The sequence below is a fragment of the Rattus norvegicus genome, chromosome 5 (assembly GCF_036323735.1).
Source record: "Rattus norvegicus strain BN/NHsdMcwi chromosome 5, GRCr8, whole genome shotgun sequence".
Classification (NCBI taxonomy): Eukaryota; Metazoa; Chordata; class Mammalia; order Rodentia; family Muridae; genus Rattus; species Rattus norvegicus.
The window spans coordinates 106,050,111-106,075,675 of record NC_086023.1 but is presented as its reverse complement, the minus strand read 5'-3'; the positions used below and the strand labels follow the sequence as shown (position 1 = coordinate 106,075,675).

At 41.6% G+C, this 25,565-nt stretch overlaps 1 protein-coding gene across 1 annotated transcript in view; it reads left to right on the top strand.

The window, feature by feature from the left end:
- Positions 1-25,565, top strand: part of Saxo1 (stabilizer of axonemal microtubules 1) — a 156,350-nt gene that overhangs the window by 63,623 nt on the left and 67,162 nt on the right. The window contains exon 2 of the mRNA XM_006238373.5: positions 9,614-9,793. Within this exon, the coding sequence (XP_006238435.1) occupies positions 9,614-9,793 (180 nt within the window). The remainder of the gene's footprint in view (positions 1-9,613; positions 9,794-25,565) is intronic.

Sequence of the window (25,565 nt, the reverse complement as noted above, 5' to 3'; positions counted from 1 at the left end):
AGACCCTAAGAGAACACAAATGCCAGCCCAGGCTACTGTATCCAGCAAAACTCTCAATTAACATAGATGGAGAAACCAAGATATTCCATGACAAAACCAAATTTACACAATATCTTCCTATAAATCCAGCCCTACAAAGGATAATAGATGGAACACAAGGAGAGAAACTACACCGTACAGAAAGCAAGAATATAATTTCCTTGCAATGAAACCAAAAGAAAGACATACAAACATAACTCCACCTCTAACAACAAAAATAACAGGAAGCAACAATCACTATTCCTTAATATCTCTCATCAACGGACTCAATTTCCCAATAAAAAGACATACACTAACAGACTGGGTATGTAAAGAGGACCCAGCATTTTGTGGCATGCAGGAAACACACCTCAGAGACAAAGACCGATACTACCTTAGAGTAAATGACTGGAAAACAACTTTCCAAGCAAATGGCCTGAAGAAACAAGCTGGAGTCGCCATTCTAATATCAAATAAAATTGACTTAAATAAAAAGGCACACGATCATTTCATTAGATGCTGAGAAAGCATTTGATAAAATTCAACACCCCTTCATGATAAAAGTCCTGGAAAGATCAGGAATTCAAGGCCCATACCTAAACACAGTAAAAGCCATATACAGCAAACCAGTAGCTAACACTAAATCAAATGGAGAGAAAACTTGAAGCAATCCCACTAAAATCAGGGACTAGACAAGGCTGCCCACTCTCTCCCTACTTATTCAATATAGTTCTTGAAGTCCTAGCCAGAGCAATCAGACAATGAAAGGAGGTCAAAGGGATACACATTGGAAGGGAAGAAATCAAAATATCACTATTTGCAGATGATATATGTACTTAAGTGACCCCAAAAGTTCCACCAGAGAACTACTTAACCTGATAAACAACTTCAGTAAAGTGTTGGGGAATAAAATTAACTCAAACAAATCAGTAGCCTTCCTCTATCCAAAGGATAAACAGACTGAGAAAGAAATTAGGGAAATGACACCCTTCACAATAGTCCCAAATAATATAAAATATCTTGGTGTGACTTTAACCAAGCAAGTGAAAGATCTGCATAAGAACTTCAAGCCTCTGAAGAAAGAAATTGAAGATCTCAGAAGACGGAAAGATCTCCCATGCTCATGGATTGGCAGGATTAATACAGTAAAAATGGCCCTTTTGCCAAGCGCAATCTATAGATTCAATGCAATCCCCTTCAAAATTCCTACTCAATTCTTTATAGAGATAGGAAGAGCAATTTGCAAATTCATTTGGAATAACAAAAAACCCAGGATAGTGAAAACTATACTCAACATTAAAAGAACTTTTGGGGGAATCACCATCTCTGACTTCAAGCAGTATTACAGAGCAATAGTGATTAAAAACTGTATGGTACAGAGACAGGCAGATAGATCAGTGGAACAGAAATGAAGACCCAGAAATGAACCCACACACCTATGGTCACTTGATCTTTGACAAAGGAGATAAAACCATCCAATGGAAGAAAGATAGCATTTTCAATAAATGGTACTGGTTCAACTGGAGGTCAGCATGTAGAAGAATGGAAATTGATTCATTCTTATCACATGTACAATGCTTAAGTCTAAGTGGATCAAGGACCTCCACATCAAACCAGATACACTCAAACTAATAGAAGAAAAAGTGGGGAAGTGTCTCAAACACAGGGGCACTGGAGAAAATTTCCTGAACAAAACACCAATGGCTTATGCTCTAAGATCAAGAAATGACAAATGGAACCTCATAAAACTGCAAATCTTCTGTAAGGGAAAATACACTGTCATTAGGACAAAATGACAATCAGCAGATTGGGAAAAGATCTTTAACAATCCTACATCTGTTAGAGGGATAATATCCAAAATATACAAAGAACTCAAGAAGTTAGCCTCCAGAGAGCCAAATAACCCTATTAAAAATGGGGTACAGAGCTAAACAAAACATTCTCAACTGAGGATTATCGAATGGCCAAAAAGCACCTAAAGAAATGTTCACATCCTTAGTCTTCAGAGAAATGCAGATCAAAACAACCCTGAGATTCCACCTCACATCAGTCAGAATGGCTAAGATAAAAACTCAGGTGACAGCAGATGCTGGCGAGGATGAGGAGAAAGAGGAACACTCCTCCATTGTTGGTGGGATTGCAGACTGGTACAACCATTCTGGAAATCAGTCTGGAGGTTCTTCAGAAAATTGGACATTCCACTACCTGAGGATCCAGCTATACCTCTCTTTGGCATATACCCAAAAGATGCTCCAACATACAACAAAGACACATGCTCCACTATGTTCATAGCAGCCTTATTTATAATAACCAGAAGCTGGCAATAATACAGATGCCCTTCAACAGAGGAATGAATTAAAAAAAATGTGGTACATCTACACAATGGAGTACTACTCAGCTATCAAAAACAATGACTTTATGAAATTCATAGGCAAATGGAATGAAGTAGAAAATATCATCTTGAGTGACATAACCCAATCACAGAAAAACACACTTTGTATGCACTCATTAATAAGTGGATATTAGCCCAAAAGCTGGAACTACCGAAGATGCAATCCACAGACCACAGGAAGCTCAAGAAGAAGGATGACCAAAATATCCATAGGAGGGGATATGGAAGCAATGTTTAGAGCAGAGACCAAAGGAACAACCATTCAGAGCCTGTCCCACCTGTGGCCCATATATATGTAGCCACCAAAAGTATTGATGAAGCTAAAAAATGCATGCTGAAAGGGACCGGATATAGACCTTGCTGAGAGACACATCCAGAGCATGTCCAATACAGAGGTCAATAGTAGCAGCAAATCACTGAACTGCGAACAGGACCCCCTTGGGAGGAATTAGAGGAAGGATTGAGAGAGTTGAAGGAGCTTCCAACCTCATAAGAACAACAATGCCAAACAACCTGATTTTCCAGTTACTAAACCACTACCGAAAGACTATACATGGACTGACCCAGGGCTCCAACTACATATATAGCAGAGAATAGCCTTGTTGGCCCACCAGTGGAAGGGGAAGCCCTTGGTCCTGCCAAGGTTGGACCTCCAGTGCAAGGCAATATGGTGGGGTCAGTAAGGGAGACGGATTGGGGAGAATACCCATATGGGGGAGGGGGAAGGGATGGGGAAGCTTATGGACAGGAAACCGGGAAAGGGAATATTTGAAATGTAAGTAAAGAAATATATCTAATAAAAGAAAAAAAGTGATTGTGATCTGCCTGATATGTGTACTGGGTCTTCTTGAAGAGCAGCAAGTGCTCTTAATAACTGTACCATTTCTTCAGCCCCACGCATATTTTTCTTTTAGTAGTCCTTCCTGCTATACACGTGCCCTTCTTCTGTTTCCTATTCAACAATTACTTGAATTTATCAGATGTTAGGCTGGATTTCAGGATAGAGACCTGAGACTTAGTCTTTATCCCAAGGGACAGGTAGATGATCAAAGACATTGATCCCAGAGTCTCGAGAGATCTCAGATTATGTTATGCTACAGGCCAATGAAGGAGATGAACTGTTTGAGCAAACTTACACCATGAAATATTTATCTTACACTTAAAAAAATTTAAAGGTGTGATACATGAGTACTACATTTACAGTATTTCCTACTCGCTCCCTCCCTTTGACTCCTCCCATTTTCCTCTGACTCCCTCTCAGATTTATGGCTACTTATATTTAATTACCATTGCGACACACACACACACACACACACACACACACACACACACACACACACACACACTCTGCTGAATCCATTTACTGTTATTTGTATGTACATGTGTTTAGGGTTGACCAGTTGAGATTGGATAAGCTCTTATATGGCTTGACCATAGAGGAAACTGATTCTCTCTCAGCTGCCTCTAATTAGCTGAAGCTCCTCATGCATTGGTGGGGCCTTGTGAAATTTCTCTTATCCAAGTTGTTATATTAACTGGTGGTGTCATATGCATGTCATATCTAAGAAACTGTGTTAAGATTTAATGGTTCCAGCTTTCCTGCCACATATAGATGATCCTACTTCTTGGGAGATGTCCCAATTCTCTGGCTTTTACAACCTTTCTTTACCTTAGGGACAATGTTTCCTGAGTTTTGGTGTAGGATTGTGTTGTAGATGTGTTAACTGGGAATGGGTACTCCATAGTCATTTTTTTTTCTGTACTTTGACCAGTTGTGGATTTCTAAAATTGTTTTTGATTTGTTTTATGTGTATGAGTGCTTTGCCTGTATGTATGTACGTACGTATGTATGTATGTATGTATGTAGGCATGCATGCATGCATGCGTGTATGTTTATGCTCCAGGTGTATGGTTGGTGCTAGCAGAGGCCAAAAGAGGACATCAGGTTCCCTGGGACTGTAGTTATTGATATGAGCCAGCAAGTGAGTGGTGGAATCAAACCTGGCCCTCTGCAAGAACACATGTTTTTAATTGTTAAGCCATATCTCTACCTCCAGTTATGAATTTTGTAATGGTTGCTGTCTGCTATAAAAAGCTTCTTAGGTGAAAGGTAAGAGCGACATTTATCTGTGAGCAAACAAACAAGTATTTAGAATGTAGTTTGGAGTTATACTGGTTTAGGGAATTGGCAATAGTGAACACTCCTCTAGGGTCCATGACCTCAGCACCCACAAGAAGTGGGCTAGGTTTGTAAACCTTGTAAAATTCCACATATGAATTCCCTCCTGTTGAGTAGTCTTAGGTCCAATTAGACAGCTGTTGGTTACATCTAGGCTGTCAGTGCCACTACTGCAACTTCTGGGTTATCTTGCCAAATGAAACATTTTGGAGCAAAAGTTTTTGATATTTTAAAGTAAGATGAATGTTCAGTTAAGTCATAAGTCTGGTAAATAAAACCTGTTTAATAAATGCACGTCAATACAAATTTCCTTCAATGGAACTCCAATCTGTGTGGAAGCATATTGCCACATTGAAATTCACTTTAAGATTCACTTTAAGACCACATTGCGGAATTTTGCCATTAAATTATTTTTCTTTTGGAATAAGTGGTTATAATATACTGTATTTTAAGAGAACTAGCAACAGTCCAAAAGGAACATTTTACTGGTTTAAAGGGCAGTGGCTCTGAAGCTGGGAGAGAGTCCTCTGCCTGTAGAGTTCATTATACTGAAAATGCCTGACCCAAGCTAGGTTTAGTGAGATCTCTCCAGAGAATGTGAGTGAAATATATGTGCAGTGGTATTTTTGTTAAGTCGAACTTCCTGGATTTTTGTTTGAGGCTTGTAGGAATCCTAAAATGGTTGGCTTAAAGTTAGAACACAGATGATTGGATTGATTATGAACACAGGAATGAAAATAGTATCTTTATACACAATGTGAGACATTCAATTTGCTTATCTCTAGAGTGAACCCATCTATGCAATTGTTAACTATTTTATAAGTACATAAAATACAATCAATATTATACATTAAATGCTAACAGTGTGTGTTTAAAAACGTTCTATTGATCATTTAACACCTTAAAGTCTGTAGGGTCTGTGGAAGATTTCCTTGTAAACAGGAATACAGTGACCTCCTCATCCTGGTTTCTCTTTCCATTTTCAGTAACTCCACAGTTTAATGCAGTATGGCCACATTAAGTGGAAGATTCTAGAAATCGCTCAAAAGGTTAAAATCACATGCCATTCTGAGTAGTGAGATTATATCTACTGTTACCTTACTAATCATCACTTAACCAGTGTGTCCATCCTGTCTCTGTGGTTTATTCCTCAATGTTTAGTTAAGTGTTCACCTATCAGATCAACTTGTGGTATTGAAAGGATTATACACAGTAACTCTTATATTACCTAATAATAGTCCCAAAGTATAAGAGCATCAAAGCCACACCAAAAGGAGCCTTAAATAAGGTGCTTCCTCAAGTGCAAAGGTGAGTTCTCAAGTAAATGAAGAAAAAAAACCTCATATGCTGAGGTCACTAAGATCTATACTCAGTTATGGCTAAACTCTTTCTAACCCTTTCTGGGCCTGATTTACAAATTAAACTTAGACCTGGCTAAGTATGGATCACATAAATACAGTAGAAACAGGGTTCAGCATTGTCTGTGGCTTCAGGCATCTGGAGGTGGTTTTGGAATTTATCCCTAAGCAGGATATGAGTCAAAGCACTTTATGATCACAATGAACAGCAATCAAGACAACATCTTAAGGCCTTTTCTGTTTACAGGCTTACTAAAGACGCTGGAATGAACAGGAATGTTATGGAAAAGCACTTGCTTTTCACACACAATTAGAAAGGGATGTACAAAACAGCAGTGAAGGCGGCAATGAGTCTGTAAACCACTCACTTAACATCAGGAGCGACTAATCTACTGTTGGCTGGGACACAGACGACTTACCTTTTAACCCTTCAAAAAAGCAATGGACTACTCTCTAGGACAAAGTTACAGAAAACTTTTTTTTTCAAAAAAAAATGTATTTACTTATTCTATATGAGTACACTGTAGCAGTCTTCAGACGCACCAGAAGAGGGCATCAGATCTCATTATGGATGGTTGTGAGCCACCATGTGATTGCTGGGATTTGAACTCAGGACCTCTGGAAGAATAGTCAGTGCTCTTCACCACTGAGCCATCTCTCCAGCCCCCAGAAAACTCTTAATTACAGAAAATTAGGTAGCTCAGAAGACCATATATCCTTTCTTATATACTTAGTTTTTTATTAACATTTTGCCTTAGCATTATCATATAAGTAGGCAAATCAATTTTTATATAAACAAAAATGAGAACTTATTAAATCTTATTAAATATTAATATTTAATTAAAATCAAATATCTAAATAACAATTGTTATTAAATAAATATATTACATATAAACACATTTATATGTAATAAATACATTAATTAAAAGCTAGTTAATAAATATATTAAATATAAAATGTGTGTATGCATATATATTATTTACGGGTGCTTGAAGTTGAACCTAGAACCTGTTGCATGCTAATCAGGTTTGGTCTCATCTCACTGACCTATGCACCCCAGCTGTCATTATTTTATATCAGGGCTATTGTTTGCCAGGTGTGGTGGGATCACACACCTGGAATTCTGACGAGGCAGAAGGATGTTTAACTTTGTAAGAGACCAGCTGGGGCCACAGAGCAAGACCCTGCCTCAAATCTAACTGAGCAACCCATCAGAGCAAGTGCTTGCCTCATTATTACTCTGATTTTGTTTCGGCGTTTAAGATAGAGCCTTACTCCACAGCCTAGGCTGATCCCATACGTGTGATTCTCTGCCCCTCTTCCTGAGGGCTGCTATCACACACTGTGCCTTAGTTCTGCTTATTTCTACAAACGTCTGTAGATCTCATATGTTCTCATCTGTTTTCTGTTGCTGTGATGAAACACTCTGACCAAAAGCAAATTGGGAAGGAGAGTGCTTATTTGGCTCATAGTCCATCGGTGAGGGAAGCTGGGGCAGGGACTCAAGGCAGAACCCATGGAGGAATGCTGCCTACTGGCTTCCTCATTGGCCTGGCTAATGTTTTTTAAACACAGCCCAGCTCTGGGTTCTTAGGGATGGTGTTACATACAGTGGGCTAGGCTCTCCCAGGTCAATCCTCACTCAAGGCAATGTCTCACAGACATGTGCTCGGGGTTTGATTTGAGGCAATCCTTCAGAGAGGCTGCCCTTACCCAGGTGACTGAGTTGTTTGAACTTGACCTGGGGCAGACCCGTGCAGGCCCTGTGTGTGCTGCCTCAGTCTCTGCGAGTTCGTACGTGCTTCGATCATGTTGACTTAGAGGACCTTGTTCTTCTGGTTTCTTCCATCCCCTCTGACTCTTACCCTCTGTCTCCTCCTCCTCAGGGTTTCCTGAGGGGAGGGATTTGATGGAGACCTCTCCTTTAGGCCTGAGTGTTCCACGGTCTCTTACTCTGTTCGTAATGTCTGCCTGTGAGTCTCTGCACTTCTTCCCATTTGCTGCAGGAGAAAGCTTTCGTGATGATGGCTGAGCAAGGCATCAATCTGCTTCCCTACCCAGAGTTTAGACACGATACACTCTATCTGTTCATCTACTACCTTCAGTTAGTAGAACTGACTGCTGCATAAGGGGAAGAAAAACTTGGAGCTCACCTGAGCTACACGGAGGGGCCCTAAAAGTAAATGGATGGCAGACAGACAGACAGATGACTGTTTTTAAATACACAGCTAGAAGAGCAGGCTTTGTTATTTCTGGTTTATTTTGCAGTGCTCTAGATAGAGCCCTATGCTGCCTCATGACTGAACTAAACTCCCAGCCCTCGGCTACTCAGTTTTCTTTCAAAGCTACATGAGGTCTTACTAGATAAGAATTACACTCCTGAGTGCTTACTCAGTTGAAAAGCTGGTGTGTATATTTGTTCACACTGTGAACAGCAACTCCCTGGCTGGAGTCTAGGTACACTGCACTCTGCCTGTTCATCTGCTATGTCTAGCAGGCCCAACTGGATTGCTCTTTTCCCCCCGCATCTATGTTTAAGTGTCAGATCCTCTAAAACCGGACTTACAGGCAGTTGTGAGCTGCTATATGGGTAACTGGGAATTGAACCTTGGTCCTTTGGAAGAGCAGCCAGCATTCTTGACTGTTGAGCCATCTTTCCGACTCTCTGTAATTCACTCTTAAGGGACAGAAGAGTCCTGTTTAAAAATGTTCTGCTTTTGGGAGATCAGATATTTCCACCAAGTACAGGTATAGCTCCTTCTTTTGACCAGGAGGGATAAAGAAGGGGCACTTGAGGGGTTGGGGATTTAGTTCAGTGGTAGAGCACTTGCCTAGGAAGTGCAAGGCCCTGGGTTCGGTCCCCAGCTCTGAAAAAAAGAACCAAAAAAAAAAAAAAAAAAAAAGGGGCACTTGTGATGTTTTTTTTCCAGTGTTACAGACAGGAAGTGGGTCTAGAGCGAACTTCAATGGCCTCCAGGGTTCTAATCCTCATGTATTTACCTAACACTCTTCTTCTCCCACTGCAAGAGCTGAGACCCTAAAATCACGAACTGAAATTGACCCGGAGGCCCAGTTCCAAAGCTGCTCACCAGAGGGATTGGTGTTTGTACTGAGGTTTAGGTTGCACCCGAATATGAGGCTTCCAGGAAGGTGCGCTCACTTAGGAGAAGAGAGAGAGCAAACCAGAGCCCTCATCTGCCATTCCTGGCCTGTGACCAGGACAGGGCCAAGGGCAACGCCTGGCTTCTGACCAAGGATAACAGTGGAGCTCCTGTGTTGGGGATCTGGAAGCTACCTGATCAATTTCTACCTCTGGTTTCTCAAAAGGGCAGTAGGGTATGGTGGTCCTCAGAAGGATTGGACACTGAAGCCATTTATTATGGTACACGTTATTTTAAACATTTCCACACAGTAGTGTGACATACATGTGACAGTTGAACATCAGCTATGCTTATGTGTAATTTTATGATCCATATATTTTGATTCAATAGTTGAGGATGATCTTTTAAGTTTTGACACGTACATGGTATAAAAGAGGAAAGGAAAGGTTAAATTCTGAATTCTAATGGCAGCAGCCAGTCTGCATCACAGTCTGCATGCATTTCCAGACTGCATGTATTCCTGTCAAGAAAGTCACTAACCAAACTCTCCATGTATCTTTTGTAGGCGGCATCGCTGTCCACATCTCCCTACGAAGATTTATGATAAAACAGAGAAACCAAGTCTTCTCTCCGAGTATACTGAGAATTATCCCATCTATGAGTCTTACCTGCCTAGAAATTCCTTCAAGCCCGAGTGCGCCTACCAGAAAGCATCTATACCGATGGAAGGCCTGACCACATCCAGGTGAGGGCAAACATTGCTAGTCAGTAACTGAGTGACCTGAAACTAGTAACATAGTCTCATGTCAAGGTAACAGCGTACCATGTGTAATTCGACATTAGTGCCTTAATGCTAATGTACTAGATAGCTCTGAAAACACTCTTGTAATTGTTAACTTTTTTAACTATTTCCAAACACTCTTACAGATCATTCTTGCTTGTCAAAGTGGGGGTCAGGAGGCTAAATTGGGCTGTCTAATTAAAGGTGGTTAGGTTAAACTGGAAGGAGAGGGCCTGCCTGCTGCTGGAAAAGGAATTTTTGGCTTGTGGAAGGCTCCATAACAACTCGGATAGAAAACAAAGACTGATAATAAAGAATGGGCCCCTTTGTTGTGGCATGATAGGTTTTGAATTAGAGACCCCATAAATATTCAAGACATGCAAAGAACATACTTAATTTTCAGTTGTTCCTGTTATACTCAGGTTGATTTCCAAGTTGAGATAGTTAAGGTTAGGGCCATGTAGACATGGAACCACCTTTGTCAGTGTCATGAAGTCCCTATTGCCAGGGCTGGGGAAATGCTCAGTCCGAGGGCTCTGTGCAGACTATGTATTTCCCATTGGCACTTTGGTTAGGGGCCTCCTGATGGTGATGCCTAGCTTAGTGATCTGTGGAGTTGGGGACATCTTTGAAGGCAGTTGGGTGGGATTTCAGGTCTAGTCAGTCAGTGTCCAGTAGGATCCTTCTGAACCTCCATGTGTTTTTGGTCTCCCTATTCCTCATCTCCAAAAGACAGGACTTGTGTGCTGTTAGAGCTAACAGTGTACCCCATTTGTTCCCTCGCAGCACTTAGATATTACAGATACTTGGACAATTTGCTGAATGTCCTCCTCTAGCTCACCCATTGCACTGTAATTCTGTGTGGTTTTAATAATGATTCCAGCTGGCCCAAGGTGGAGCATGACATCTTTCCCCCCAAATAATGGAAGCTTCCTCTCTTGAGAGTTTGACTTGTAAGTGTTCTTATCTGAAAACCAGGTGCTCTAGGTTAGACCCCTAGAAGCCATGTCTGGGTTAGGGCAGGAGGTCATCTAAGGGGAGGAATGAAGCTAAGGGACTTCTGAGCTTGGTCAGAACTCCTGGACAAGGACATCCTGAGAATGGCTGATAGCTGAGGCATTTGTCTGGTGTCTAGCAGCCATTGTACGTGACTTGGTTTAAGGACAGTGGTTATGGGTTCTGGTACATTTGAACAGCTCAACTTCCAGCTGCTTCCCCTCCCCCAACCTATGGCTTATTAAATGATGTGAGCCTGAACCTTACAGTTTGGGCTTCATTTTGCTAAGAAAACATCATTCCAGGGCTCTAGAGCTCGCAGCAAAGACTGTGAGCTGCTCTTAAGTATTGCTTCTCACTACAAGAGACCACGGGCCACACCAAAGAGGCGTCTTATGCGCATGCGTGATGCAGTGGTCAGAAAGGAATCAGCGGGGCATTGGGAGCTGCCTTCAGATTTCATTTTCTTGCTCCCGGGTGCAGCAGTCCTCATCCCTTTACACCCAGTTTTCAAGAAAGGAAGAGCACTTTATTGTAAGATCAAATGCACTGACTTCAGCACGTTATGACGGAAATGTACTTTCTGTCCTGGAAGTATAGAAAAATGACTAAGGCATGGTTGTTATGAGACGCTCTCGTTCACATCTAAATCTTAGGAGAACAAACACACATCTCTCCTCTGAGGTGGGATCTCTATCCCACTGCCCAGGTCTGAGGCCCTCAGATATGGAAGCCCCACATACTTTCCTCCTTCCTATCATAAAATTAATATCTGACCTGAGCTAAGTTATCTTTGTCCGTGTCATTTATAACAATAAACCCATCTCCCAGCAGGTGCCCCGCCTCAGCCAGAGCCACAGTAACAATAAATCCATTTTATATCAAGACGTCCCTAGCTACTGAAAGAATTCCCCATACTATTAAGGATTACGGAGCTTTAAAGAGAGAAAGGGGTGGAATCCAGTTTCTAGTGGGGAGGAAGCAGACCCAGGATGGAGCTGGGGTAAATCTCGGTCACAGAGCAAGTGCTTATCACCTGTAAGGTCCCATGTTCAATCCCTGAACCTGAAGCTGGGGAGAAAAGCTCATAGGGTTTCTTCCCTTTCATCCTTTCCTCGGAAGGTAAGCCAGGCACAACCTCTGGGGCAGCGGCTCTGCTATACCTCACTCCACTGCTATCTCATTTCACAGACTGAGGAAAAGCTGAGCTAGGCTCAGGAATGCAAAGCAGCCTGCCTCCCGGGGGACTCTTAGAGAATGGGATGTGTCATCTGCACGGATTGTCACCCTTGGCTCCCATGACACTTCACTCACTTCCTTATCTACAGGTGGACTCTGTATAGTGTCTGAGGCTGGACACGGGGCTCCCACCTGCCGCATGCAAAAGTCATTTGGTGTCCCGGCTTGGCTGAGTTTGGTGATTAAGTCCAGACACAAAAACCACCTGGCTTCTGGAAAGGTTATCATCCCAGCACGAGGCAGGATTACAGCTGCACACAACTCTTACTGACTATAAATTGTGGGGACTTAAAGCAGGTGTCAGAAGGGGAGTGCCTGCGATTTCCAGTCCTTTTTACTGGAAAAAAACTTCTATTTTTTTTTCTCTTTTAAAAAATTTGCAGCCTTTGTTAATTCTCATGCAGAGGACCTGCCTTTAGTTCAGCTAGACCCACTATGGAGTTATGAAGAAAGTTTGCATTTCTAGCTTCGCTTCCCATTAGGCTGTCACTGGATAAAAAACACTTGGGCACCTACTTGGGACAGTATTTCTGTTGCCTAAGTCAGCGTCAGCAGTGTTAAGTAGCACCCTAAAAAGGAGTGAGACATGGGCAGAGTGCATTGGAGGTCCATCCATGCATGTGTGTGTGTGTGTGTGTGTGTGTGTGTGTGTGTGTGTGAGAGAGAGAGAGAGAGAGAGAGAGAGAGAGAGAGAGAGAGAGAGAGAGAGAGAGAGAGAGAGAGAGAGATATGGATTTGGCTTAAAGGTAGGGGATGGTGGGGTGGATTGGTAGTATAGAGTCTTGCTTATTGATGAAGCTTATTGATAAACCAGTGAGATTAAGAAAGGGAGAGTAAAAGAGAAAGGACATTTGGTGCCCCTTTCCAAAGCTAGGAAGGATGCAAGAAATGGTAATAAGTCATCTTGACATGCTGGTTGAACTGTCTGGGTTTGCTTTGTGGATTCTCTGTTACTCAATGTTGGGGTCATCTGAGTTGGCAAGGGTCGGGGTGGGGGTGACTGAGGACTGATGAAGAGCAGACAAGGTTCTCAGCATTAGGCTTGCCTGGGGAGGCTGAGAGCCTTGACTTCATTGTTGTGCACTCTTGGTTGTGTTTGTGAACATTTTGTCCATAATTTCATTAAGACTCTTATGTTCTTGCTGGTCTACTTCTCTGCCTTTTGGTTCAGGTTAGGTTGTTTTCAGTCACTCTGTCTTCACGTTTGATGACGTCTTCCTCCTCTCCCTAAGCCTAGTGAACTATTTTTTCTCAGAAAATGTATTTTTAGATTTTTTTATTTTTGAGATGAGGTCTAACTCAGAATCCCAGGCCTAAACTGATGTCCAGACTTTCATTCTCTGTCTTGAGTGCTGGAATTTGGGGGTTAGGGGTATGCACCACCAGGCCTGGCTTTAGCTTTTTGAGTTTTCATTTTTTTTTTTTTTGGATACTAGTTTTTTTTTTTTTTTTTTTTTTTTTTTATTAACTTGAGTATTTCTTATATACATTTCGAGTGTTATTCCCTTTCCCGGTTTCCGGGCAAACATCCCCCTCCCCCCTCCCCTTCCTTATGGGTGTTCCCCTCCCAACCCTCCCACCATTGCCGCCCTCCCCCCATAGACTAGTTCACTGGGGGTTCAGTCTTAGCAGGACCCAGGGCTTCCCCTTCCACTGGTGCTCTTACTAGGATATTCATTGCTACCTATGGGGTCAGAGTCCAGGGTCAGTCCATGTATAGTCTTTAGGTAGTGGCTTAGTCCCTGGAAGCTCTGGTTGCTTGGCATTGTTGTACTTTTGGGGTCTCGAGCCCCTTCAAGCTCTTCCAGTTCTTTCTCTGATTCCTTCAATAGGGGACCTATTCTCAGTTCAGTGGTTTGCTGCTGGCATTCGCCTCTGTATTTGCTGTATTCTGGCTGTGTCTCTCAGGAGCGATCTACATCCGGCTCCTGTCGGTCTGCACTTCTTTGCTTCATCCATCTAGTACAATTGGGTGGCTGTATATGTATGGGCCAAATGTGGGACAGGCTCTGAATGGGTGTTCCTTCAGTCTCTGTTTTAATCTTTGCCTCTCCCTTCCCTGCCAAGGGTATTCTTTTTCCTCATTTAAAGAAGGAGTGAAGCATTCACATTTTGATCATCCGTCTTGAGTTTCGTTTGTTCTAGGGATCTAGGGTAATTCAAGCATTTGGGCTAATAGCCACTTATCAATGAGTGCATACCATGTATGTCTTTCTGTGATTGGGTTAGTTCACTCAGGATGATATTTTCCAGTTCCAACCATTTGCCTACGAATTTCATAAACTCGTTGTTTTTGATAGCTGAGTAGTATTCCATTGTGTAGATGTACCACATTTTCTGTATCCATTCCTCTGTTGAAGGGCATCTGGGTTCTTTCCAGTTTCTGGCTATTATAAATAAGGCTGCGATGAACATAGTGGAGCACGTGTCTCTTTTATATGTTGAGGCATCTTTTGGGTATATGCCCAAGAGAGGTATAGCTGGATCCTCAGGCAGTTCAATGTCCAATTTTCTGAGGAACCTCCAGACTGATTTCCAGAATGGTTTTACCAGTCTGCAATCCCACCAACAATGGAGGAGTGTTCCTCTTTCTCCACAACCTCGCCAGCATCTGCTGTCACCTGAGTTTTTGATCTTAGCCAATCGCACTGGTGTGAGGTGAAATCTCAGGGTTGTTTTGATTTGCATTTCCCTTATGACTAAAGATGTTGAACATTTCTTTAGGTGTTTCTCAGCCATTCGGCATTCCTCAGCTGTGAATTCTTTGTTTAGCTCTGAACCCCATTTTTTAATAGGGTTATTTGTTTCCCTGCGGTCTAACTTCTTGAGTTCTTTGTATATTTTGGATATAAGGCCTCTATCTGTTGTAGGGTTGGTAAAGATCTTTTCCCAATCTGTTGGTTGCCGTTTTGTCCTAACCACAGTGTCCTTTGCCTTACAGAAGCTTTGCAGTTTTATGAGATCCCATTTGTCAATTCTTGATCTTAGAGCATAAGCCATTGGTGTTTTGTTCAGGAAATTTTTTCCAGTGCCCATGTGTTCCAGATGCTTCCCTAGTTTTTCTTCTATTAGTTTGAGTGTGTCTGGTTTGATGTGGAGGTCCTTGATCCACTTCGACTTAAGCTTTGTACAGGGTGATAAGCATGGATCGATCTGCATTCTTCTACATGTTGCCCTCCAGTTGAACCAGCACCATTTGCTGAAAATGCTATCTTTTTTCCATTGGATGGTTTTGGCTCCTTTGTCAAAAATCAAGTGACCATAGGTGTGTGGGTTCATTTCTGGGTCTTCAATTCTATTCCATTGGTCTATCTGTCTGTCTCTGTACCAATACCATGCAGTTTTTATCACTATTGCTCTGTAATACTGCTTGAGTTCAGGGATAGTGATTCCCCCTGAAGTCCTTTTATTGTTGAGGATAGCTTTAGCTATCCTGGGTTTTTTGTTATTCCAGATGAATTTGCAAATTGTTCTGTCTAACTCTTTGAAGAATTGGATTGGTATTTTGATGGGGATTGCATTGAATCTGTAGATTGCTTTTGGTAAAATGGCCATTTTTACTATATTAATCCTGCCAATCCATGAGCATGGGAGATCTTTCCATCTTCTGAGGTCTTCTTCAATTTCTTTCCTCAGTGTCTTGAAGTTCTTATTGTACAGATCTTTTACTTGCTTGGTTAAAGTCACACCGAGGTACTTTATATTATTTGGGTCTATTATGAAGGGTGTCGTTTCCCTAATTTCTTTCTCGGCTTGTTTCTCTTTTGTATAGAGGAAGGCAACTGATTTATTTGAGTTAATTTTATACCCAGCCACTTTGCTGAAGTTGTTTATCAGCTTTAGTAGTTCTCTGGTGGAACTTTTGGGATCACTTAAATATACTATCATATCATCTGCAAATAGTGATATTTTGACCTCTTCTTTTCCGATCTGTATCCCTTTGATCTCCTTTTGTTGTCTGATTGCTCTGGCTAGAACTTCAAGAACTATATTGAATAAGTAGGGAGAGAGTGGGCAGCCTTGTCTAGTCCCTGATTTTAGTGGGATTGCTTCAAGTTTCTCTCCATTTAGTTTAATGTTAGCAACTGGTTTGCTGTATATGGCTTTTACTATGTTTAGGTATGGGCCTTGAATTCCTATTCTTTCCAGGACTTTTATCATGAAGGGGTGTTGAATTTTGTCAAATGCTTTCTCAGCATCTAATGAAATGATCATGTGGTTTTGTTCTTTCAGTTTGTTTATATAATGGATCACGTTGATGGTTTTCCGTATATTAAACCATCCCTGCATGCCTGGGATGAAGCCTACTTGATCATGGTGGATGATTGTTTTGATGTGCTCTTGAATTCGGTTTGCCAGAATTTTATTGAGTATTTTTGCGTCGATATTCATAAGGGAAATTGGTCTGAAGTTCTCTTTCTTTGTTGTGTCTTTGTGTGGTTTAGGTATAAGAGTAATTGTAGATTCGTAGAAGGAATTCGGTAGGGCTCCATCTGTTTCAATTTTGTGGAATAGTTTGGATAATATTGGTATGAGGTCTTCTATGAAGGTTTGATAGAATTCTGCACTAAACCCATCTGGACCTGGGCTCTTTTTGGTTGGGAGACCTTTAATGACTGCTTCTATTTCCTTAGGAGTTATGGGGTTGTTTAACTGGTTTATCTGTTCCTGATTTAACTTTGATACCTGGTATCTGTCTAGGAAATTGTCCATTTCCTGAAGATTTTCAAATTTTGTTGAATATAGGTTTTTATAGTAAGATCTGATGATTTTTTGAATTTCCTCTGAATCTGTAGTTATGTCTCCCTTTTCATTTCTGATTTTGTTAATTTGGACGCACTGTCTGTGTCCTCTCGTTAGTCTGGCTAAGGGTTTATCTATCTTGTTGATTTTCTCAAAGAACCAACTTTTGGTCCTGTTGATTCTTTCTATGGTCCTTTTTGTTTCTACTTGGTTGATTTCAGCTCTGAGTTTGATTATTTCCTGCCTTCTACTCCTCCTGGGTGTATTTGCTTCTTTTTGTTCTAGAGCTTTTAGGTGTGCTGTCAAGCTGCTGACATATGCTCTTTCCTGTTTCTTTCTGCAGGCACTCAGCGCTATGAGTTTTCCTCTTAGCACAGCTTTCATTGTGTCCCATAAGTTTGAGTATGTTGTATCTTCATTTTCATTAAATTCTAAAAAGTTTTTAATTTCTTTCTTTATTTCTTCCTTGACCAGGTTATCATTGAGTAGAGCATTGTTCAATTTCCACGTATATGTGGGCATTCTTCCCTTATTGTTATTGAAGACCAGTTTTAGGCTGTGGTGGTCCGATAGCACGCATGGGATTATTTCTATCTTTCTGTACCTGTTGAGGCCCGTTTTTTGACCAATTATATGGTCAATTTTGGAGAAAGTACCATGAGGAGCTGAGAAGAAGGTATATCCTTTTGCTTTAGGATAGAATGTTCTATAAATATCCGTTAAGTCCATTTGGCTCATGACTTCTCTTAGTCTGTCGACATCACTGTTTAATTTCTGTTTCCATGATCTGTCCATTGATGAGAGTGGGGTGTTGAAATCTCCCACTATTATTGTGTGAGGTGCAATGTGTGTTTTGAGCTTTAGTAAGGTTTCTTTTACGTATGTAGGTGCCCTTGTATTTGGGGCATAGATATTTAGGATTGAGAGTTCATCTTGGTGGATTTTTCCTTTGATGAATATGAAGTGTCCTTCCTTATCTTTTTTGATGACTTTTAGTTGGAAATTGATTTTATTTGATATTAGAATGGCTACTCCAGCTTGCTTCTTCTGACCATTTGCTTGGAAAGTTGTTTTCCAGCCTTTCACTCTGAGGTAGTGTCTGTCTTTGTCTCTGAGGTGTGTTTCCTGTAGGCAGCAGAATGCAGGGTCCTCGTTGCGTATCCAGTTTGTTAATCTATGTCTTTTTATTGGGGAGTTGAGGCCATTGATATTGAGAGATATTAAGGAATAGTGATTATTGTTTCCCTTTATATTCATATTTGGATGTGAGGTTATGTTTGTGTGCTTTCATTCTCTTTGTTTTGTTGCCAAGACGATTAGTTTCTTGCTTCTTCTAGGGTATAGCTTGCCTCCTTATGTTGGGCTTTACCATTTATTATCCTTTGTAGTGCTGGATTTGTAGAAAGATATTGTGTAAATTTGGTTTTGTCATGGAATATCTTGGTTTCTCCATCAATGTTAATTGAGAGTTTTGCTGGATACAGTAACCTGGGCTGGCATTTGTGTTCTCTTAGGGTCTGTATGACATCAGTCCAGGATCTTCTGGCCTTCATAGTTTCTGGCGAGAAGTCTGGTGTGATTCTGATAGGTCTCCCTTTATATGTTACTTGACCTTTTTCCCTTACTGCTTTTAATATTCTTTCTTTATTTTGTGCGTTTGGTGTTTTGACAATTATGTGACGGGAGGTGTTTCTTTTCTGGTCCAATCTATTTGGAGTTCTGTAGGCTTCTTGTATGCCTATGGGTATCTCTTTTTTTAGGTTAGGGAAGTTTTCTTCTATGATTTTGTTGAAGATATTTACTGGTCCTTTGAGCTGGGAGTCTTCACTCTCTTCTATACCTATTATCCTTAGGTTTGATCTTCTCATTGAGTCCTGGATTTCCTGTATGTTTTGGACCAGTAGCTTTTTCCGCTTTACATTATCTTTGACAGTTGAGTCAATGATTTCTATGGAATCTTCTGCTCCTGAGATTCTCTCTTCCATCTCTTGTATTCTGTTGGTGAAGCTTGTATCTACAGCTCCTTGTCTCTTCTTTTGGTTTTCTATATCCAGGGTTGTTTCCATGTGTTCTTTCTTGATTGCTTCTATTTCCATTTTTAATTCCTTCATCTGTTTGATTGTGTTTTCCTGGAATTCTTTCAGGGATTTTTGCCATTCCTCTCTGTAGGCCTCTACTTGTTTATTAATGATTTCCTGTGTTTCCCTAAGTGTGTTCATGTCTTTCTTGAAGTCCTCCAGCATCATGATCAAATATGATTTTGAAACTAGATCTTGCTTTTCTGGTGTGTTTGGATATTCCATGTTTGTTTTGGCGGGAGAATTGGGCTCCGATGATGGCATGCAGTCTTGGTTTCTGTTGCTTGGGTTCCTGCGCTTGCCTCTCGCCATCAGATTATCTCTAGTGTTACTTTGTTCTGCTATTTCTGACAGTGGCTAGACTGACCTATAAGCCTGTGTGTCAGGAGTGCTGTAGACCTGTTTTCCTCTCTTTCAGTCAGTTATGGGGACAGTGTGTTCTGCTTTCCGGCGTGTAGTTTTTCCTCTCTACAAGTCTTCAGCTGTTCTTGTGGGCCTGTGTCTTGAGTTCACCAGGCAGCTTTCTTGCAGCAGAAAATTTGGTCTTACCTGTGGTCCCGAGGCTCAGGTTCGCTCGTGGGGTGCTGCCCAGGGGCTCTCTGCAGCGGCAGCAACCAGGAAGACCTGTGCCGCCCCTTCCGGGAGCTTCAGTGCACCAGGGTTCCAGATGGTCTTTGGCTTTTTCCTCTGGCGTCCGAGATGTGTGTGCAGGGAGCAGTCTCTTCTGGTTTCCCAGGCTTGTCTGCCTCTCTGAAGGTTTAGCTCTCCCTCCCACGGGATTTGCGTGCAGAGAACTGTTTATCCCGTCTGTTTCTTTCAGGTTCCGGCGGTGTCTCAGGCGCAGAAGTCCTGCCGCTCCTGGGCCCTCCCCCACGGGAGCCCAGAGGCCTTATACAGTTTCCTCTTGGGCCAGGGATGTGGGCAGGGGTGAGCAGTGTTGGTGGTCTTTTCCGCTCTGCAGCCTCAGGAGTGCCCACCTGACCAGGCGGTTGGGTCTCTCTCTCACCGGGTCTGGGAGCAGAGAGCTGCTGCGGGCCGGGATCCGCGGGTGTGGGACTTCCCTGGATACTAGTTTTTATTTCTTTTGTTTCATTTTCTAGCTCTTAGTTTATTATAGCTTATAATGCCCTTGCTTCACCCTTTCTCATGAAGCGTAGTGAAAATAGCTGCTTCCAGATCTTCGCTAGGTTCAGCGCCTGGCCTGCTTGAGCCACGTTTTTCCTGCAGGGCATCAAGAACTGGTTCTGGACAGCGTTGTGAATGTTGTGTTTGGAGACTTTGGATTGTCTCCCTTTTTACGTTCTTCTGGAAAGCATTTGCATTTGTTTGTTTATTGGACAGGTAATTGACTCGAGGCTCGAAGTGTGAACTCCATGTCTTGGGTGGCAGCCCAAATTCCACTTCAATTCAGAAGCCTGCTTCTGGTGTGTGAGGCGAGCAGGGGATCGAGGCCCAGCAATGTACAGAACTTTGGCTTTAGCCCCTTCCTTTCCAAGATTGCTTCATTTTGCTTTTCTGTTTTCTTACTGAACAGAAAGAATCTGGCCCAGGCTGGTGACTGCCTTTGGGCTGAAGTTGTGACTCACAAGTAGTTCATGGAAACGGAGGAGCAAAGACTCAGCCAGTCTTCTCTCAGCCATTTCTTCTCTCAGCCATTTCTTCTCTCACCTGCTGGTGTGGCCCCAGAAACCCATTGGCTGGACCCACTCTAGTCCCTTCAAGTAGTTTAAACATGATTTCTTCTAGGCTATGTGGAACAAGGACAGATGTCAGCTTCTACCTAGGCAGGACTTGAGGAGCTGAGAACGTAGGGGAGATATTACTGAGTAACTTGAACTCTGGGTAGTTGTACTAGCACCTACTGGCTTCAGGGATGATGCTGGGATCAAGCTTTGTAGTTCTGCTGAGGAATCTTTCTCAGTGTTTTGGAAAAAGCTTTCCAAACCTGCCTCGGATGACATAATGGCTTCCTTAGAAAGTGTTTTTTGACCTGGGGAAGTTTGAAAATTACATATGGAAATATCAAAATAAACAAGACAAAGACCTCCCAACCTGGACAAAAAACGAGATAGTTAAACGAGGACAAGTCATGAGAAGAGGGCTAACTGAGGACAAGGAGAGAGAGATACTAAACCACGAATCTGAGGATAGACACCATGGCTAACTTATCTATGTCGTAGGCTAATGATGAGAGACATATAGATTGGCTCCGAGATGCCTTGGCTAGTACACGCAGTAGAGTCTTTCTAATAGTTGGGGAATGTGTGGGAAGAGGGACGTCATGTAGACCCTTTCTAGAGGAGAGGGGATGAGGGGAGGCTCCTAAGAGAAGAGGTTCTCTGTGTGTATTTTTAAAATGTGTAAATTATTTTGTTTTTTTTCTTTCTTTTTTTTTAATATTTTTTTTTTATTAACTTGAGTATTTCTTATATACATTTCAAGTGTTATTCCCTTTCCCGGTATCCGGGCAAACATCCCCCTCCCCCCTCCCCTTCCTTATGGGTGTTCCCCTCCCAACCCTCCCCCCATTGCCGCCCTCCCCCCACCAGTCTAGTTCACTGGGGGTTCAGTCTTAGCAGGACCCAGGGCTTCCCCTTCCACTGGTGCTCTTACTAGGATATTCATTGCTACCTATGAGGTCAGAGTCCAGGGTCAGTCCATGTATAGTCTTTAGTTAGTGGCTTAGTCCCTGGAAGCTCTGGTTGCTTGGCATTGTTGTACATATGGGGTCTCGAGCCCCTTCAAGCTCTTCCAGTTCTTTCTCTGATTCCTTCAACGGGGGTTCTATTCTCAGTTCAGTGGTATGCTGCTGGTATTCGCCTCTGTATTTGCTGTATTCTGGCTGTGTCTCTCAGGAGCGATCTACATCCGGCTCCTGTCGGTCTGCACTTCTTTGCTTCATCCATCTTGTCTAATTGGGTGGCTGTATATGTATGGGCCACATGTGGGGCAGGCTCTGAATGGGTGTTCCTTCAGTCTCTGTTTTAATCTTTGCCTCTCCCTTCCCTGCCAAGGGTATTCTTGTTCCCCTTTTAAAGAAGGAGTGAAGCATTCACGTTTTGATCATCCGTCTTGAGTTTCATTTGATCTAGGCATCTAGGGTAATTCAAGCATTTGGGCTAATAGCCACTTCTCAATGAGTGCATACCATGTATGACTTTCTGTGATTGGGTTAGCTCACTCAGGATGATGTTTTCCAGTTCCAACCATTTGCCTACGAATTTCATAAAGTCGTTGTTTTTGATAGCTGAGTAGTATTCCATTGTGTAGATGTACCACATTTTCTGTATCCATTCCTCTGTTGAAGGGCATCTGGGTTCTTTCCAGTTTCTGGCTATTATAAATAATGCTGCAATGAACATAGTGGAGCACGTGTCTTTTTTATATGTTGGGGCATCTTTTGGGTATATGCCCAAGAGAGGTATAGCTGGATCCTCAGGCAGTTCAATGTCCAATTTTCTGAGGATCCTCCAGACTGATTTCCAGAATGGTTGTACCAGTTTGCAATCTCACCAACAATGGAGGAGTGTTCCTCTTTCTCCACATCCTCGCCAGCATCTGCTGTCCCCTGAGTTTTTGATCTTAGCCATTCTCACTGGTGTGAGGTGAAATCTCAGGGTTGTTTTGATTTGCATTTCCCTTATGACTAAAGATGTTGAACATTTCTTTAGGTGTTTCTCAGCCATTCGGCATTCCTCAGCTGTGAATTCTTTGTTTAGCTCTGAGCCCCATTTTTTAATAGGGTTATTTGTTTCCCTGCGGTCTAACTTCTTGAGTTCTTTGTATATTTTGGATATAAGGCCTCTATCTGTTGTAGGATTGGTAAAGATCTTTTCCCAATCTGTTGGTTGCCGTTTTGTCCTAACCACAGTGTCCTTTGCCTTACAGAAGCTTTGCAGTTTTATGAGATCCCATTTGTCGATTCTTGATCTTGGAGTGTAAGCCATTGGTGTTTTGTTCAGGAAATTTTTTCCAGTGCCCATGTGTTCCAGATGCTTCCCTGGTTTTTCTTCTATTAGTTTGAGTGTGTCTGGTTTGATGTGGAGGTCCTTGATCCACTTGGACTTAAGCTTTGTACAGGGTGATAAGCATGGATCGATCTGCATTCTTCTACATGTTGACCTCCAGTTGAACCAGCACCATTTGCTGAAAATGCTATCTTTTTTCCATTGGATGGTTTTGGCTCCTTTGTCAAAAATCAAGTGCCCATAGGTATGTGGGTTCATTTCTGGGTCTTCAATTCTATTCCATTGGTCTATCTGTCTGTCTCTGTACCAATACCATGCAGTTTTTATCACTATTGCTCTGTAATACTGCTTGAGTTCAGGGATAGTGATTCCCCCTGAAGTCCTTTTATTGTTGAGGATAGCTTTAGCTATCCTGGGTTTTTTGTTATTCCAGATGAATTTGCAAATTGTTCTGTCTAACTCTTTGAAGAATTGGATTGGTATTTTGATGGGGATTGCATTGAATCTGTAGATCGCTTTTGGTAAAATGGCCATTTTTACTATATTAATCCTGCCAATCCATGAGCATGGATCACTACCGAATACCTTCAGAAGATCTTTCCATCTTCTGAGGTCTTCTTCAATTTCCTTCTTCAGTGTCTTGAAGTTCTTATTGTACAGATCTTTTACTTGCTTGGTTAAAGTCACACCGAGGTACTTTATATTATTTGGGTCTATTATGAAGGGTGTCGTTTCCCTAATTTCTTTCTCGGCTTGTTTCTCTTTTGTATAGAGGAAGGCAACTGATTTATTTGAGTTAATTTTATACCCAGCCACTTTGCTGAAGTTGTTTATCAGCTTTAGTAGTTCTCTGGTGGAACTTTTGGGATCACTTAAATATACTATCATATCATCTGCAAATAGTGATATTTTGACTTCTTCTTTTCCAATCTGTATCCCCTTGACCTCCTTTTGTTGTCTGATTGCTCTGGCTAGAACTTCAAGAACTATATTGAATAAGTAGGGAGAGAGTGGGCAGCCTTGTCTAGTCCCTGATTTTAGTGGGATTGCTTCAAGTTTCTCTCCATTTAGTTTAATGTTAGCAACTGGTTTGCTGTATATGGCTTTTACTATGTTCAGGTATGGGCCTTGAATTCCTATTCTTTCCAGGACTTTTATCATGAAGGGGTGTTGAATTTTGTCAAATGCTTTCTCAGCGTCTAATGAAATGATCATGTGGTTTTGTTCTTTCAGTTTGTTTATATAATGGATCACGTTGATGGTTTTCAGTATATTAAACCATCCCTGCATGCCTGGGATGAAGCCTACCTGGTCATGGTGGATGATTGTTTTGATGTGCTCTTGCATTCGGTTTGCCAGAATTTTGTTGAGTATTTTTGCGTCGATATTCATAAGGGAAATTGGTCTGAAGTTCTCTTTCTTTGTTGTGTCTTTGTGTGGTTTAGGTATAAGAGTAATTGTGGCTTCATAGAAGGTATTCGGTAGTGATCCATCTGTTTCAATTTTGTGGAATAGTTTGGATAATATTGGTATGAGGTCTTCGATGAAGGTTTGATAGAATTCTGCACTAAACCCGTCTGGACCTGGGCTCTTTTTGGTTGGGAGACCTTTAATGACTGCTTCTATTTCCTTAGGAGTTATGGGGTTGTTTAACTGGTTTATCTGTTCCTGATTTAACTTCGATACCTGGTATCTGTCTAGGAAATTGTCCATTTCCTGAAGATTTTCAAGTTTTGTTGAATATAGGTTTTTATAGTAAGATCTGATGATTTTTTGAATTTCCTCTGAATCTGTAGTTATGTCTCCTTTTTCATTTCTGATTTTGTTAATTTGGACGCACTCTCTGTGTCCTCTCGTTAGTCTGGCTAAGGGTTTATCTATCTTGTTGATTTTCTCAAAGAACCAACTTTTGGTTCTGTTGATTCTTTCTATGGTCCTTTTTGTTTCTACTTGGTTGATTTCAGCTCTGAGTTTGATTATTTCCTGCCTTCTACTCCTCCTGGGTGTATTTGCTTCTTTTTGTTCTAGAGCTTTTAGGTGTGCTGTCAAGCTGCTGACATATGCTCTTTCCTGTTTCTTTCTGCAGGCACTCAGCGCTATGAGTTTTCCTCTTAGCACAGCTTTCATTGTGTCCCATAAGTTTGGGTATGTTGTATCTTCATTTTCATTAAATTCTAAAAAGTTTTTAATTTCTTTCTTTATTTCTTCCTTGACCAGGTTATCATTGAGTAGAGCATTGTTCAATTTCCACGTATATGTGGGCATTCTTCCCTTATTGTTATTGAAGACCAGTTTTAGGCCGTGGTGGTCCGATAGCACGCATGGGATTATTTCTATCTTTCTGTACCTGTTGAGGCCCGTTTTTTGACCAATTATATGGTCAATTTTGGAGAAAGTACCATGAGGAGCTGAGAAGAAGGTATATCCTTTTGCTTTAGGATAGAATGTTCTATAAATATCCGTTAAGTCCATTTGGCTCATGACTTCTCTTAGTCTGTCGACATCACTGTTTAATTTCTGTTTCCATGATCTGTCCATTGATGAGAGTGGGGTGTTGAAATCTCCCACTATTATTGTGTGAGGTGCAATGTGTGTTTTGAGCTTTAGTAAGGTTTCTTTTACGTATGTAGGTGCCCTTGTATTTGGGGCATAGATATTTAGGATTGAGAGTTCATCTTGGTGGATTTTTCCTTTGATGAATATGAAGTGTCC